The 13,406-nt window shown below is 45.5% G+C and overlaps 1 protein-coding gene across 9 annotated transcripts in view; it reads left to right on the top strand.

Annotated features, from left to right (window-relative positions):
- The window catches only part of ULK2 (unc-51 like autophagy activating kinase 2), a 59,752-nt gene extending 49,447 nt beyond the window's left edge, over nucleotides 1–10,305 (top strand). For 7 of the 9 annotated variants that reach the window (XM_055576387.1, XM_055576383.1, XM_055576382.1 and 4 more), the window contains 7 exons: nucleotides 1,202–1,351; nucleotides 2,487–2,695; nucleotides 4,479–4,657; nucleotides 5,035–5,153; nucleotides 5,480–5,637; nucleotides 7,450–7,585; nucleotides 8,155–10,305. In XM_055576387.1, the coding sequence (XP_055432362.1) occupies nucleotides 1,202–1,351; nucleotides 2,487–2,695; nucleotides 4,479–4,657; nucleotides 5,035–5,153; nucleotides 5,480–5,637; nucleotides 7,450–7,585; nucleotides 8,155–8,213 (1,010 nt within the window). In that variant the 3' untranslated portion in view covers nucleotides 8,214–10,305. Of the gene's footprint in view, nucleotides 1–1,201; nucleotides 1,352–2,486; nucleotides 2,696–4,326; nucleotides 4,438–4,478; nucleotides 4,658–5,034; nucleotides 5,154–5,479; nucleotides 5,638–7,449; nucleotides 7,586–8,154 lie in introns of those variants that run through there. The other 2 variants (XM_055576381.1, XM_055576389.1) reach the window with 2 other exon arrangements.
- The last annotated feature ends 3,101 nt before the right edge of the window (nucleotides 10,306–13,406 follow it).

Below are 13,406 nucleotides of genomic sequence, written 5' to 3'. Positions count from 1 at the left end.
TTTTTCAGGAATTTTTCTTTGATTCTCTGCTGTTTGAATATGAAGTGCTTAGGAATAGATTTTTTTTTTTTAATTCTAACCACTTGGTGTTCTTGAGGCTTCCTGGACCTGTGGTTTGATTCTGCATTTGTTTGGGAAATTATTTGGTCTTTACTATTGATACTTCAAGTATTTCTTTCGTTCCTTACTTTTTCCTTCCGATATTCCCATTGCATGTATATTATACCTTTGTGGTTGTCCCACAGTTCTTGGACATTCTGGGGGTTTTGTTTTTGGTTCTTGTTTCTCTTTGCTTTCCAGTTTTGGAAGTTCCTACTGACGTACTTTCAGGCTAGCTGATTCTCTTCTCCACCATGTCCTGTCTGTTGATGAGCTCATCAGATACATTACTCATTTCTCCTCTCTGCCACGTCCTGTCTGTTGATGAGCTTGCCTTTTAATTTTTTGTTGAAAGCCAGACATGATATACTAGATATAAAGAATCAAGTCAAATAGTGTGAGGTCTTTTTTATTTTTTGCCACAAGTGAGGCTGTGTGTAGGGTTTGCTGTAGCTGTAGGTAGCAGGGTAAACTTTTCTCTGGTGTCTTTGCTTTTGTTCCCTTTTCTTGGAGTTTCCCTAGATACACCTATGTCATGCCTAACTCTGCATTTTCTTCTAAGAAACTATAAGCTATAAGGCAGCTTAGCTCTTAAGTTTCTCCACATCCTCACCAACATTTGTTATTTGTGGTTTTTTGAGGATGACCATCCTGACAGGTATGAGGTGGTGTCTCACTGTGATTTTTACTTGCATTTCCCTGATGATTAGTGATGTTGAGCATCTTTTCATGTACCTATTGACCATATTTTTTTGAAAAGTAACTTCTCAGGTCCTCTGCCCATTTTTTAATCAGGTTTTTTTCCTCACATTTTTATTTCCAGTTCTTAGTTTCCACATTTTCAAATTATTCTCAGCTGTGACTGCAGTTCACGTATTTTAGAAGTGCACAGAAAACTGACTTCTAGGCTTTGGTGAAAGGAAGATTCACAGCTGTGAAGAGATTACTGTAAAATATTTTTCATGGAGCTCTAAATTGAATTCTCTGTTTTTAAAAGTAATAAATGCTTATTGTAAAAAACCAAAAATCTAATGTAACAGTGAAGTCTCCCTGTAACCCTGCCCTCTGGAATATAGCACTCGTGGTGAACTTCTTCTTTCAGCCCCTGCAGGAGCCTGTGGTGTTGCCCTGGCCCCCGCTATAGGAGCAGCAGCAAGTTCTAGGGCTGTGATGTTCACAGTGGGGTCTCCCCCACACAGGGCCGCAGCCACCACGTGTACCCACACGGGCCTTCGGATAAGAACCACCTCAGGTGAGGATTGACTTAGTTCTGCCTTGGGCTCTTGTTTGGGGTGCATGTTCTGAAAAATGCCTTCATGGTGTGAAATAATTTCCAGTGACGTGGATATAACAATCTTCTTTACTTTAAAGGGTTATAAAAAGTAAATGAGGGGACTTCCCTGGTGGCCCAGTGGTTCAGAGTCCACCTTCCACTCTAGAAAGCACCAGTTCCATCCCTGGTCAGGGACCTAAGGTCCCTCCATGCAGAGCGGCCGAAGAAAAGAGAGAAAGAAAATAACAGTTTATACCTATTAACTAAGCCAACATTTAAATAGTATAACCCAGTGCTGTGGAGGCTTAGTGGGAACTGTGTGCTCACTTTTGGCTGCTTTAGAAAACAGCATGATGATTCTTAGAGCTGTAGAAGTGTGTATAGTAATATTTGACCTGTGGTAACTGCATTCTGTTTATGAGACCACTCACAGCAAAACGGTCTTATAAAGTATTTATCACACATAGATAACTCACAAGAAGGTGAGATCTCATCACAATGTTGTTCATGGTATTAGAAATCAGAACTGGTGTAAGTGCCTCCAGATCAGCACTTAGATAGGGTTTTAGTGATGTACCACCTATGGCTGAGTTTTCTCACCTGAGGACTGCGGTGCAGCAGGGGAGAAAGGCGTATGCTGCTGCTGCTAAGTCGCTTCAGTCGTGTTTGACTCTGTGCAACTCCATAGACGGCAGCCCACCAGGCTCCCCAATCCCTGGGATTCTCCAGGCAAGAACACTGGAGTGGGTTGCCATTTCCTTCTCCAATGCATGAAAGTGAAAAGTGAAGTCGCTCAGTCGTATCCGACTCTTAGTGACCCCATGGACTGCAACCTACCAGGCTCCTCCATCCATGGGATTTTCCAGGCAAGAGTAGTGGAGTGGGGTGCCATTGCCTTCTCCGAGGCGTATGCTAGAGTTTGTCTAAAACAATTTAAAAGCAGCTGTGATGAATCTGTGAAGGATGCCTACAGCTGAGGAATGAAGGTGAGCGTTGGAAGACAGAGCCTGTTCTTGGGCTGGGGTGGGAGCGGGGTTGCTCTTACTGGTTGCCATACTGCCTGGTGATCACTGGGTGCTAATCACTGAGCGCTGTCCATGTCCTCTCTCCACAGGGGGCTCTAGCGGCTCCGGGGGCTCTCTGTGCTCCATCGGTGGCCGCGTGTGTGGGGGCTCCCCGCCTGGGCTGTGCTCGGGGTCTCCCCCTCCGGGAGCAGAGGCGGCCCCCAGCCTGAGACACGTGCCTTGTGGTGCTTCACCCCCCAGCCTGGAGGGGCTCGTCACCTTTGAAGCCCCCGAATTGCCAGAGGAAACGCTGATGGAGGTGGGAAGAGACCCTACGATGTGTCCTTTAAGGCTACAGTGAGGAGAGAATTGATAATGAGCGGGGAGAATCAGAGAGCAAGTCCCAGTGGTTCTCCCCATGACTTTTTCTATCTGAAACCTTGGTGGTGTGTTTTTAGAATTATGTTGACAGTGACACTCATTCACAACAAGCTTTGGTTCACAGGAAGTGACACATACAGATTTTGTATTTTTAATGCTTTTATCTGAAGTTTATTTCCTACTTATGGTGGTAGTGATTTAGTCTCTAAGTTGTGTCTGACTCTTGAGAACCCATGGACTGTAGCCTGCTAGGCGCCTCTGTCCATGGGATTCTCCAGGCCAGAATACTGGAGTGGGTTGCCATTCCCTTCTGCAGGAGATCTTCCCAACCCAGGGATCGAACCTGGGTCTCCTGCCTTGCAGGCAGATTCTTTACTGACTAAGCTACGAGGGAAGCCCTTTTACTACTTATAGGACTTTTAAAACATAATCTTTTCCCTAAAACCATAACTTTTTATTCTCAAAGCTTACCTTACCTTACAAGATAAAAATGATATGCTTAAACTTAGGTCTTGAAAAAGTAAATTATAATGCCAACTGAGTCAGTAACGCTGAGAAATACAGCTTCCCAGCAGATTGGACAGTCAGGTCCCTCCATGGAGCTTGTTCTCCAGGGAAAAACAGGTCATAATGTGCAGCATGCTGAGCACACATCCAGAACAGAGGTTAATGTTACGATTCCATAGCCTGTGCCAGCTAACTCCTCAGCATCGACTCTAGGCCATCTTCCCGTGGACTGCATTTGACCTCAGTCAGTGCAGATCACCCTGCACTTCAAATGAAAATGACCTGTTCTCCAGACCATCGAAGGCACTAAGTGTCCATGCTGGACCCCTAGGATTTCTGTTGTGTGTGGAGGAGCATTAAGTATCTCACATAAAATTCATAAAATATTGCATGCAAAATCTTAGTAGTGATTCTGTGGTAAGTTTAAGCTGTAATTTTGAAAATATATATAATGTAAATTATGTTCTAGTAAGTGTTGGAACATACAGTCCAATTTGCTGTTGCAGAGCAGGGAGACTCTCAAAAGTTGGTTCGTTTATTCTCCTGTCTCAAGGAAACTGGTTTTCATCCCTTTTAACCATGGAAGGAGAGTGAAAAACTTAGTCTTATTTGAGATTTCAAAATACACTGCTAGCTAAAAACAAATCTCAAAACAGCATTAATTTTAGAATACCAATTTTTAATGCATTGCTATTATGTCTATGTCTGTACTTCATTCTAACTGAAAAGATCATGAAATTTAAAAGCTTTATTATTAGGAATCACTACTGAGGAACCACCAGAAATTTAAAGAAAGTATCTCTGAAATTTTAAGCCAGTAGAATTCATGAAACTATAGAGAAGTGTAGTCTCATGTCCAGAATATGCTGAAGTTCTTATATCTCAGTATCTATTTGGTCATGTTTCTGTCTCGTGTACATTGATTTAGTTCTGTGTTTCATTTTTTCCTGGTGAAAGCACAATGGCCTCATATCTTTGAGGCTGAATGTTGTGGTTGCTCTCATACATGCCACAAAACACATGACACATCTTTGATTTCATTTGTGTTTATCTTCTGACTAGTTTTCTGGAATTTAGAAATTTCAGCCTCCTTTGATCATTCTGATATTGATACGTATAGAAAAATATCAGCAGTGGCCACGGTTGGTATACAGAAATGAGTATGCACCTCTCCTTAACCTGCAAGTTCCTAAGACAAGTTGGCTTTGCCTTAGCAAGAACATGCAGACACCTTACGCCACCTGAACTCAATGCTGCTGTTCACGGAGTGTGTGCTGGACCTGACGGCTGTGCGCGGGGGTAGCCCGGAGCTCTGCGCATCCGCCATCTCCGTGTACCAGATCCAGGAGAGTGCGGTGGTAGACCAGATCAGCCAGCTGAGCAAGGACTGGGGGTAGGTGGCCCCTGCTTTCTGTCTCCTTCCTTCCTTCCTGCTCTCCGTACACTGGTGTCCAAGCTGGAGGCCTCGCCACCCACTGCAGGTCATGTCTGGTTAGCAGAAGTGTCAAGGAGTCTCTGAGTTATTTCAGTGCTCAGTTTCACTGTGTGAGCCAAGACCGGAGGTTCTGCAGCCTTGATTTTAAAGATACTTGATTATAAAGAGATGTACTCTTATCTGAGTGTGCCCCTAGTGTTAAAAGTACACTTTTTTCCACGCCGACCTTTCTCCTTTCAGGAGTCCTTTGTGCACTAAGAGTGTCAAGGCGGGTTGAGATGGGGCCTGGCCTGTTGGTTTGCAGGCTAACACTGTGCTTGCTGTCTCTGGGCCAGGCGGGTAGAGCAGCTGGTGTTGTACATGAAAGCTGCACAACTCCTGGCAGCCTCTCTGCATCTCGCCAAAGAGCAGATCAAGTCCGGGAAGCTGAGCCCGTCCTCGGGTGTGAAGCAAGGTAGGCTGGGGCGTGATGAGCTCCTGGGGGCCCAGCAGTCCTCTCCCCTTGCACTGAGAAAGGGGTTTTTGATGAGGGGTCACTGTGTTATTAAGTCTTCTTCAGTGGGAAAAGATGCTGGCTTCTCTGTTTTTAACATAGAGCAATCAGGTGCTTTGCTGTCAATCCTCTCTTGACTGAGAGAGAGGACATAGGAAAGAATGATTTCCAGGCGCTTTTCTCAGTGATCATTTTGTGTTGCTTTCCTTAAGTTAGCAGGAAAGTTACATGTCACCATGACTCTGTTTCTGAAATAAAACTGAATTCTTATTTCAACTTTTTTCCAGTTGTCAAAAATCTGAATGAACGATATAAATTCTGCATTAGCATGTGCAAGAAACTGACAGAAAAGCTGAATCGCTTCTTCTCTGACAAACAGAGATTTATTGATGAAATCAACAGCGTAACTGCAGAGAAACTCATCTATAACTGTGCTGTAGAAATGGTAACCGTTTTTAAGGTGTAATATTGTACAGTAATAGTTGTGGTGTTTAAGAGCATCTTTTGAATCGCACACCTGCTTGACATCATCCTTTTAAGCAGAGTTTATGCAGCACCACTCCCAAGTTCCAGGTGTTATGGTACCTCTCCTGAAGGAGTATTTGGACTGAATTAACATGCAGCAAACATAAGCTGTGTTGGTTACCACTTTTGGTATTAATAAGTTTACCATACCACTTAAAAATTGCTAACATTAGGCATGATCTAATCTTTTGATAGTTTGAATCTAAAAGCTTTTGCTGGATCTGTTTCTTCATTTCCCATTGTTTAAGAAATTTGGCTTAAAATGTTAGAAAAAAATTCTGCTCTTTTACCCTATCTGCAAAAATTCATGTGCTCTGGTTATATTCGTAGAAATAATTTGTTTTCTGTATCTCGAAAGGAAAATTGCCTGAGGTAAGCATGAAATTAGAGGCTGTTAAAGAAGTAATTCAGTGGGGAAGAACTTAATTATTGACCATACTTATGATTTTTACCATACTAACACAATTGACCTTCCTTCTTGGCCCCAAATTTACCTGAACTCTGAATTGTACTGTTATATTGCCCCTTGGCATTTTTTTGAAAGTCATCATAATAAAAAGTCATATGAAAATAATTTTGGAATATAAGCTATTGATGAGAATAATATATATTATATCGCTATAAACTGTTGACATGAATAATATTATGCACTGTATCATTTTGTACCAAATAAAGACTTCGTAGGACAGGTTTTCTCTTAAAATTTGTGCCAGGACTGATGTCCTGTCGTGAGGAGTGACAGTGCTGTTGTCTCTGCTGATGACATGGCCGCGTGCCTCCAACAAATCTCTCCTGGGTCCTGGCTGCTGAGTAGCTTAGGGGCACTCACCTTACATGTAGTTCTTTCTTTCTCCCTCCGTTTCAGGACTTTGATTTTCCATATCCATTTTATTTATCTTATTGTAAGTGGCTTTGCTTTTTGAAAGAGACAGCATACTGACAGATAAATTAGCACACTGGATCCCTCACGACTCAGAGATGAATGATTAAAGAGAAAATTAGGATGCTGCTGGGAAAACAAAATGCTCATAAACCTGTGAATGACACTGAGGAGGCCCTGCCCCGCCTCCCACTGCCCAGCTCACTCCTGCTTCTCGTGATTCGGCCTCAGTGTCACTTCCTGGAGGCTCTCCTCACCTTCCCCTCCCTGATAGTCTGGTTAGGTGCCCCTTGAGTGTAGTCCACTGGGATCCAGGGCTTCCTCCTGTGATACCATGTGGCCCTTGGAGGACACCGCACACCTTACTTGGACTGTGAGCTCGCCTTCATCGTATGCCCACTGCCCCGTAAATTCAAGAGGTGCCCATTAAATTTCTCTGAGTGAATAAATCCCACACACCAGAAAGTCCTTTAACTGAAAGAAGCAGCTGATAAATGGCTTTTAACATCATTTAATTATTTCATTGTAACAAAATCTGCTTTAATGAAATGCCAGGTTACTAGTATGGAAGTGTATATTTAAAGTAAACTTTTAATTGAAGTCACATATGAGCCAGTTTAGAAGTGTTAAACCTTAGTTTTGAGTCTCTGAGTTCAAGGTTATGTTTGAATGCAGAGTTAGTAACTCTTTTGTCAAGAAGGTTTTCCTTTATATCACTCACCCAGTAAGTTTTATCATTTTGTCAAAATGTATTAATTTTAGAGAGATTCCATTTAAAGCTGCATTGTGCACACGGATTCATATTTTCTTGGAAAAGTTGAGAACCTTCTTGTCTTTTTTTGCTGGTTCCAGGTTCAAGCCGCAGCCTTGGATGAAATGTTTCAGCAGACTGAAGATATTGTTTATCGCTATCATAAGGCAGCCCTTCTTCTGGAGGGCTTAACTAAGATTCTTCAGGACCCAGCAGACATTGAAAACATCCACAGATGTGAGTTGACTTGGAAAGCAGTGTGTTTGCTGATTGCATCTCCTCGTCTTTTCCTGGTGCAGCAGGAAGACCCTGGGGTGTGCAGTGCCCTGCCCAAGGGGGTTGCATCTTGGTTTCCCAACCTTGGGCTAGTCACATCCCCCTTCCGTGGCCTCAGTTTCTTCTTCTGTGAGATGAGGGACAAGGCCCGCCTTGCAGAGCTGTTGTGAGGAGTAGATACTAGGCTTGTGAAGAGCAGATGAGGCGGTGGTGGGCCTCTTGGAGGAGGTGTGGTCATCCACATTCTGAAGAGCAACCAGGGACTGGCAGTTCTATACTTATTTGCAGTTGTGAGCAAACTAGCTGTTAAAATCTACATGTTATTCGTTTGACTTGCTAATCTAGCTTTTACACCGTGCAGCACTAAGCTAGACAATTACCAGGCAGAAAGAAGAAAAAGCACTGGAACTGTTAACTTTGGGGCAAAGATAGGTCAAAAGTGAGGGTGGATGTGGAGAGATTTTTCTTAGTGGTGATTCTTTCCTCAGTTTTGAAATATTAATGGTATTTATCATGGATTTTATTTCTAGATAAATCTAGTATTGAAAGAAGATTGTCAGCACTCTGCTATAGCACCTCAGCCTTGTGAGCAGCAGCAGGCCTGCCCCCGGGACCAGCGGTGGGTGTCAGGTGATGCCATTGGGAGCACAGCTTGGGTCCTGTCGCCCCACTCTTACATGGTGACTACCAAAGAGCACGCAGTGGTTTCACAAAGGAAAACCAATCCCAGAACTACATATTGTAGGAGGTCTGCCTAACCAGAGAAGTAACCCCTTCCCTTTCTCTTTATAGCAGCAAATGCAAAAGTGTTCCACTGGGCTTTCGGTTTGATTTTGGTAAATAAACATACCTTAGAACTAGAGTCACCAATATGGTTACTGTTAAGGAGAGTTAGCATGAAGTGATGAGTGGCTCTTTGTACCAGCCACCAGAGCACAGTGTGGGACTCCTCGTATTCACTGAGGCGTGGAAGTAAAAAGCCCCATCTCCTCCGGGCACTTCAGTTCTCGGGGTGAGTTTGTCTGAGTCTGAGCACGCACCCATAAACAGCTCAGGAAGAAATAGCTTAAGAAGGAGTGAAAGATGACTCTTGGAAGATTTTGTGAAATCTTCAATTTGAGCTAACATGGACATATATTAATAATCTTCCAAAATCTTTCATATTGCACTAATTTATTAAAACAACTGTATTGGATTTTGCAATTTAAAACTAACTGAGGCACAATGGACTTGTTTAGAGTATTTTCCTTGATTATATATGCGTACCCTTTCCAGAATTCACGTGTAATCTCTCGTGGACTTTTCAGTGGTAAAGACTTATGTTTTATGAACCTCTGCATTTTCTTAACCTATTCATCTACGCCTACAGGTTTTCTCTCACTGATGTTTTTAAGTTGCTAGTTGTCTGCTTTAGTTTGCATTTTTTTACTGTGCATGCATAATGTGCATTCATGCCTGTGACCCCTAGGTTTATTTGGGCAGCATTAGAACAAATCGCAGGCCAGAGATACACCCAAGAATTGCAGTAGGGCCAAAACAGAGTTGGTGACCTCTAGGCTTTTTAGTGATGTGGAGTTTTACATGAAGTCAGAGAAAAATGAGGTTTGTTTTCTCTTAGGATAAGGGGCGGCTCTCTCCAGCCTGTGTGCATTTTCCTGTGGGCCCTTAACGTCCCTCCAGAAACGGTGCCCTCGCGGTCGATGATTTGGTTTCTTTGACTTACATGCTTGGATACTTGAACAAACCATTCTCCAGTTTTAATCCTCTTAGATGATGTCATCTAAACTTGGACAAATTGCACAGAAGCTCTTTGGCATTAATCTAATTTAAGTGTACTGATAAAAACAAAACAAGGTTTTCCTTTACTTTGACAAAGTAATGTAATTTTTACCTTATTTATCTGTATAAAATTCCAGCAGTTAATTTGAACATTTATTTATATGATGTTTGTATTTTTAGGTCTTTAATACAGTGTTTCTACCTCTCATTTGTAACTGCATGCATTACTCATGAAACTAGGTAAAACTCACTGAATTGTGTAGTAGCCTTTTTATTATTGCCTGTACAGATGTATACTAAGATAAATAAAACTGACCAGGTGTTTCTAGGACAAGGCTGGGTCCTTGTGACGTGGCTTGTCAGACCAACTCCCTCCTCAGAGAGTTTGGGGGCTGGGTGGTTAACGACATTGCCTCAGGGCTTCAGGCTGTGGCGACAGCTCTGCAGGCTGCAGGAGCAGGGCTGTGCTGGGGTCTCCCCGCCCCCAGCAGGGTGACGAGCGCCATTACTGGTGATGCTCTAGTTTGTACTAAAGGGCAGTTTCTAGTATGTTCTCTCAGTTACCACCTAGGTTATCTCAGTTGATCCTCCAAAGGGGGTGGGTGCATTCTGGCCCTTCCTCCCCTTTCCCATTGGTTTTAAACACAGGATGGAATGAGTTCACAGTGAGGAAATGCTTGGTCTGCCGTCAGTACCTAGGGAGTGGTCTCCAAGTGCATTCTTCTTGTGCGAGAAAAGTCAGGTGGTAGGTGGTGTATGTGTGAAACCCTGCAGTCTGAACAGCAGAAAACAAACTGTAAATGCAGGAATAATGATTCTGATTATATTTCCATTATCAAGGCCAATTGTTTTAAGAGATTTTGCCTTGATTATAGCAATAATAAACAAATGCTTTATGTTTCCATGTGTATCTTTTGATTTTTCTATCATCTGTTTCATGAAATGGAAATGGACCAGTCCATACATTCATGGATTGACATCTGGAAAGTTATGGACCGTACAAATGCAGGTAGAGGAGTAATCCGCGAATGTGCTAGCTGGCTGTTCCTGTTGTAAGGATTTCCCTGAGCTGGGCCTGCGCTGGGCCTGAGGGATGATGCCCACACCCCCTTCTCCTGAAGAGGAAGAGCCAGAATGCTGTTCTGTCGTTCCACCCTCCTGGGGTCGAGAAGAGGAGGCTGGAGAAAATGTTACTATTTGGGCTGGGTGGGTTCAGTCCCCACAGGTAACAGGAGGGGAGTCGAGCTGGACACCATGGATGTGAAGTTGTTACTTGGCTCTAGAAAGCCCGTGAGGTGATGGGGGGACTTGTGCATGGGCCTTGGAGGAAGTCTTGCTGCTTCCACCATAGCCTCCACAAGCAGTCACCTGTTCTCACTGGGACTGAGTGAACTTGTATTGTTCCAGGAGGATACCTGCTGCTGGGGAGCTTGGCGTCTTCCCTCCCTGACAGGCACCACCTGGAAGTATTGTGTCTGCTCTACACCCAAGGAGACTCTGGCTGTGCCCTGGGCCCCGAGTCTGCAGCCGTGGAGGCTCCTGAGTGCTGCCCGAGTCTCCTTGTTTGTCCCAGCCCTGGAAAGTGGGCAGGGGGTCAGGATGGCCAGGTCCTCACACAAACAAAGGAGACATATCACAGTGGCCCAGCTGGAAAAGCACCCACCATGGGAAATGACTGGTAGCCCCTAAAGTTTCAGCCTTTGTGGACAAGGCAGGGCCAAACAGGTGAAGGGTCATGGTAGGCCAGTACCCAGACTGTTCTGGAGGAAGGGGCCAAGGCTTCAGGTCCCCTTCCCCAGGGCCTTGCTTGGCCAGTTAGTAATGTGCCATGTAAATCTTTGTTGTGGCCATTCAGTGTGTCCTTGTTGAAGAGCCTTTGGAGTGGATCTGAGTGAGGTCACCGAGCCCTGGGCTTCCTCTCATCCTCCCACTCCCAGGCTGTCACATCTTGGCTGTTCTCTGCCTCCTTGGGTGCAGCTCTCTTGGTCTTGGACTGCCTCGTGCAGCAGTGGCCCCTTGACACATTCCTTCCTCGCCTCTCCCTCCCAACAATCTCCAGTCTGGAGGCTTCTGTGAGTGGCAGGGTGAAAAATCCCTGGTACGGACTGGCTGAGGGTCCTTGTCTCTGGGCTCAGATGGGGGGCGGATCTGAGCCAGGGATGGGGGCTCTGAGGGAGGCTGAGGCTGGGGACCCTTCTTCAGTCACAGGCTGTCTCCTCCTCATGTCTGGTGTTCAGAGACGTGAGTCCTCCGTGGACTCCGGACACTGAAGATGTGGAATAAAATCTCATTTCTCAGACCAGCTGACCTTGAGCACATGTCAACATTTAAGAGGTCGCTCACAGAGGAGCCAGCTTGTGACCAGAGCGTGTTAGTCCAGAGAGGATATGAAAACTGGGGGATTCTCGGGAACAGATGCTTGTTATGTAAGGGGCTTGTTTACTTCCACATGGGTCCCAGCTTCCTTCCACATGGTCACAAACACATCATCTGCTCTGCAACGTCCTGTCCAGGAGGCTGGACAGGATGCCCCATGTTGCCCACTTGCTCCATTCAGGACTGAATGGCCAGCACCTTCGGCAACTACTCAGCCCTGCTGCTGAGCTGCAAAGCAACCAGACAACACACCTGAAATTTGAGTATCACATAACTTCCACATGTCACAAAATCTTGTTTTTTTAATATCCACTTTAAATGTAAGAACCAGTCTTAATCTGCAGGCTGTTTTGTGTGTACCTGGTGCTCAGGTGAACCACAGAAGAGCCAGGCATTGAGGTGCATATGGTGGGAGAGACAGGCCCCTGGGGACGTGTGCTCCCCACCATCCATGTGTCAGTTAACCTGGGTGTGGACAGTCCACATCCGGGCCAGCAGCACAGCACTGGTGATGATTCTGACCTTAAACATTTCATTGGACGGTTAGTAAATACACAGGATGCAAAGTTTGCACCATTACTAGTTTTGGAGCATCTGGAGACACTTATCTTTCTGGTCCTTTGACAAGTGAGGCCCCTTTCACTCATGCTGTGTGGCCTTGGGCAGATCCCTCGCCTTCTTGCAGCTTTGCTTTTCCATCCAGTGAAGAAGATCACAGGGGCACCTACTCATACGGTCCTGGTGGGGAAAACGCCCTGCTAACAGGGAAGGGCACTGAAGGGCCTGAGGAAAACCTAGGAGCAGGGCCTTACAGGGCTACGCAGGTACCTATTCAGCCCTGCTCCCCAGAAGCCCAGCTCACTTCTGAGAGGAGCAGGGAGGCAAGTCCTGGGCCCCCTTCCTCCAGAGAAACCACCCCAAAGACCCCTGGGCCCCTCCAGGGGCTGGTGAGCCCAGCCTTTCTCTTGAGAGTAGTGGGGCATGGCGTCCCAAAGGAGAGACAAAAATGTCTCCAGGGGAAAGGCTGCTCCAGGTCTCCCCCTGACTTCTGTCTCCAGGGGGCCTTCATGCTCCTGTGTTGAGGATGGCCCTGAAGAGGCTTCAGTGGGTGAGAATGGCCAGGCCTCCAGCCAACAGGGTGCAGAAGGAACAACCCTTAGTTGCTGTATGCTTGGATTTAGGGGTGACTTCCTGGAGTGGAGGGAGGAGGGGTCTTTGTGAGGCAGGGTCTAGGGGAGGCATCTCCTCTTCTGTGAGGTGTGTCCTAGGCCAGAGGCTGATGGATAAATTTCAAGAAACTGCAATGTTTGACTTCAAAGTTGGTCTCTTTGTACTTACGCACCTGCCATGCTGGGACTGCAGCAATGTGAGGCTTGACTGCTCTCACAGGGTGTACCTTTCAGACAAGACTGATAACCACATGGCGAGTGCAATGAATGCCATGAAAGAGAGAGGGACAGTGTCATTGCTGTGGGCGGGCTCATGATGGGGGTGATGGGGCCAAAGTCAGGAAAAGATGAGTAGCCATTGCCCAGGTTAAGGAAGGAGGGGAGGGTGTTCTGAGAGCGGGACTAGCCTGTGCAAAGGCCCTGTGGCAGGGAAACCTGCCTTAATGGAGGCAGTGACA

Source organism: Bubalus kerabau, chromosome 4, assembly GCF_029407905.1.
Source record: "Bubalus kerabau isolate K-KA32 ecotype Philippines breed swamp buffalo chromosome 4, PCC_UOA_SB_1v2, whole genome shotgun sequence".
NCBI lineage: Eukaryota > Metazoa > Chordata > Mammalia > Artiodactyla > Bovidae > Bubalus > Bubalus kerabau.
This window is presented reverse-complemented; position numbering and strand designations above follow the sequence as displayed.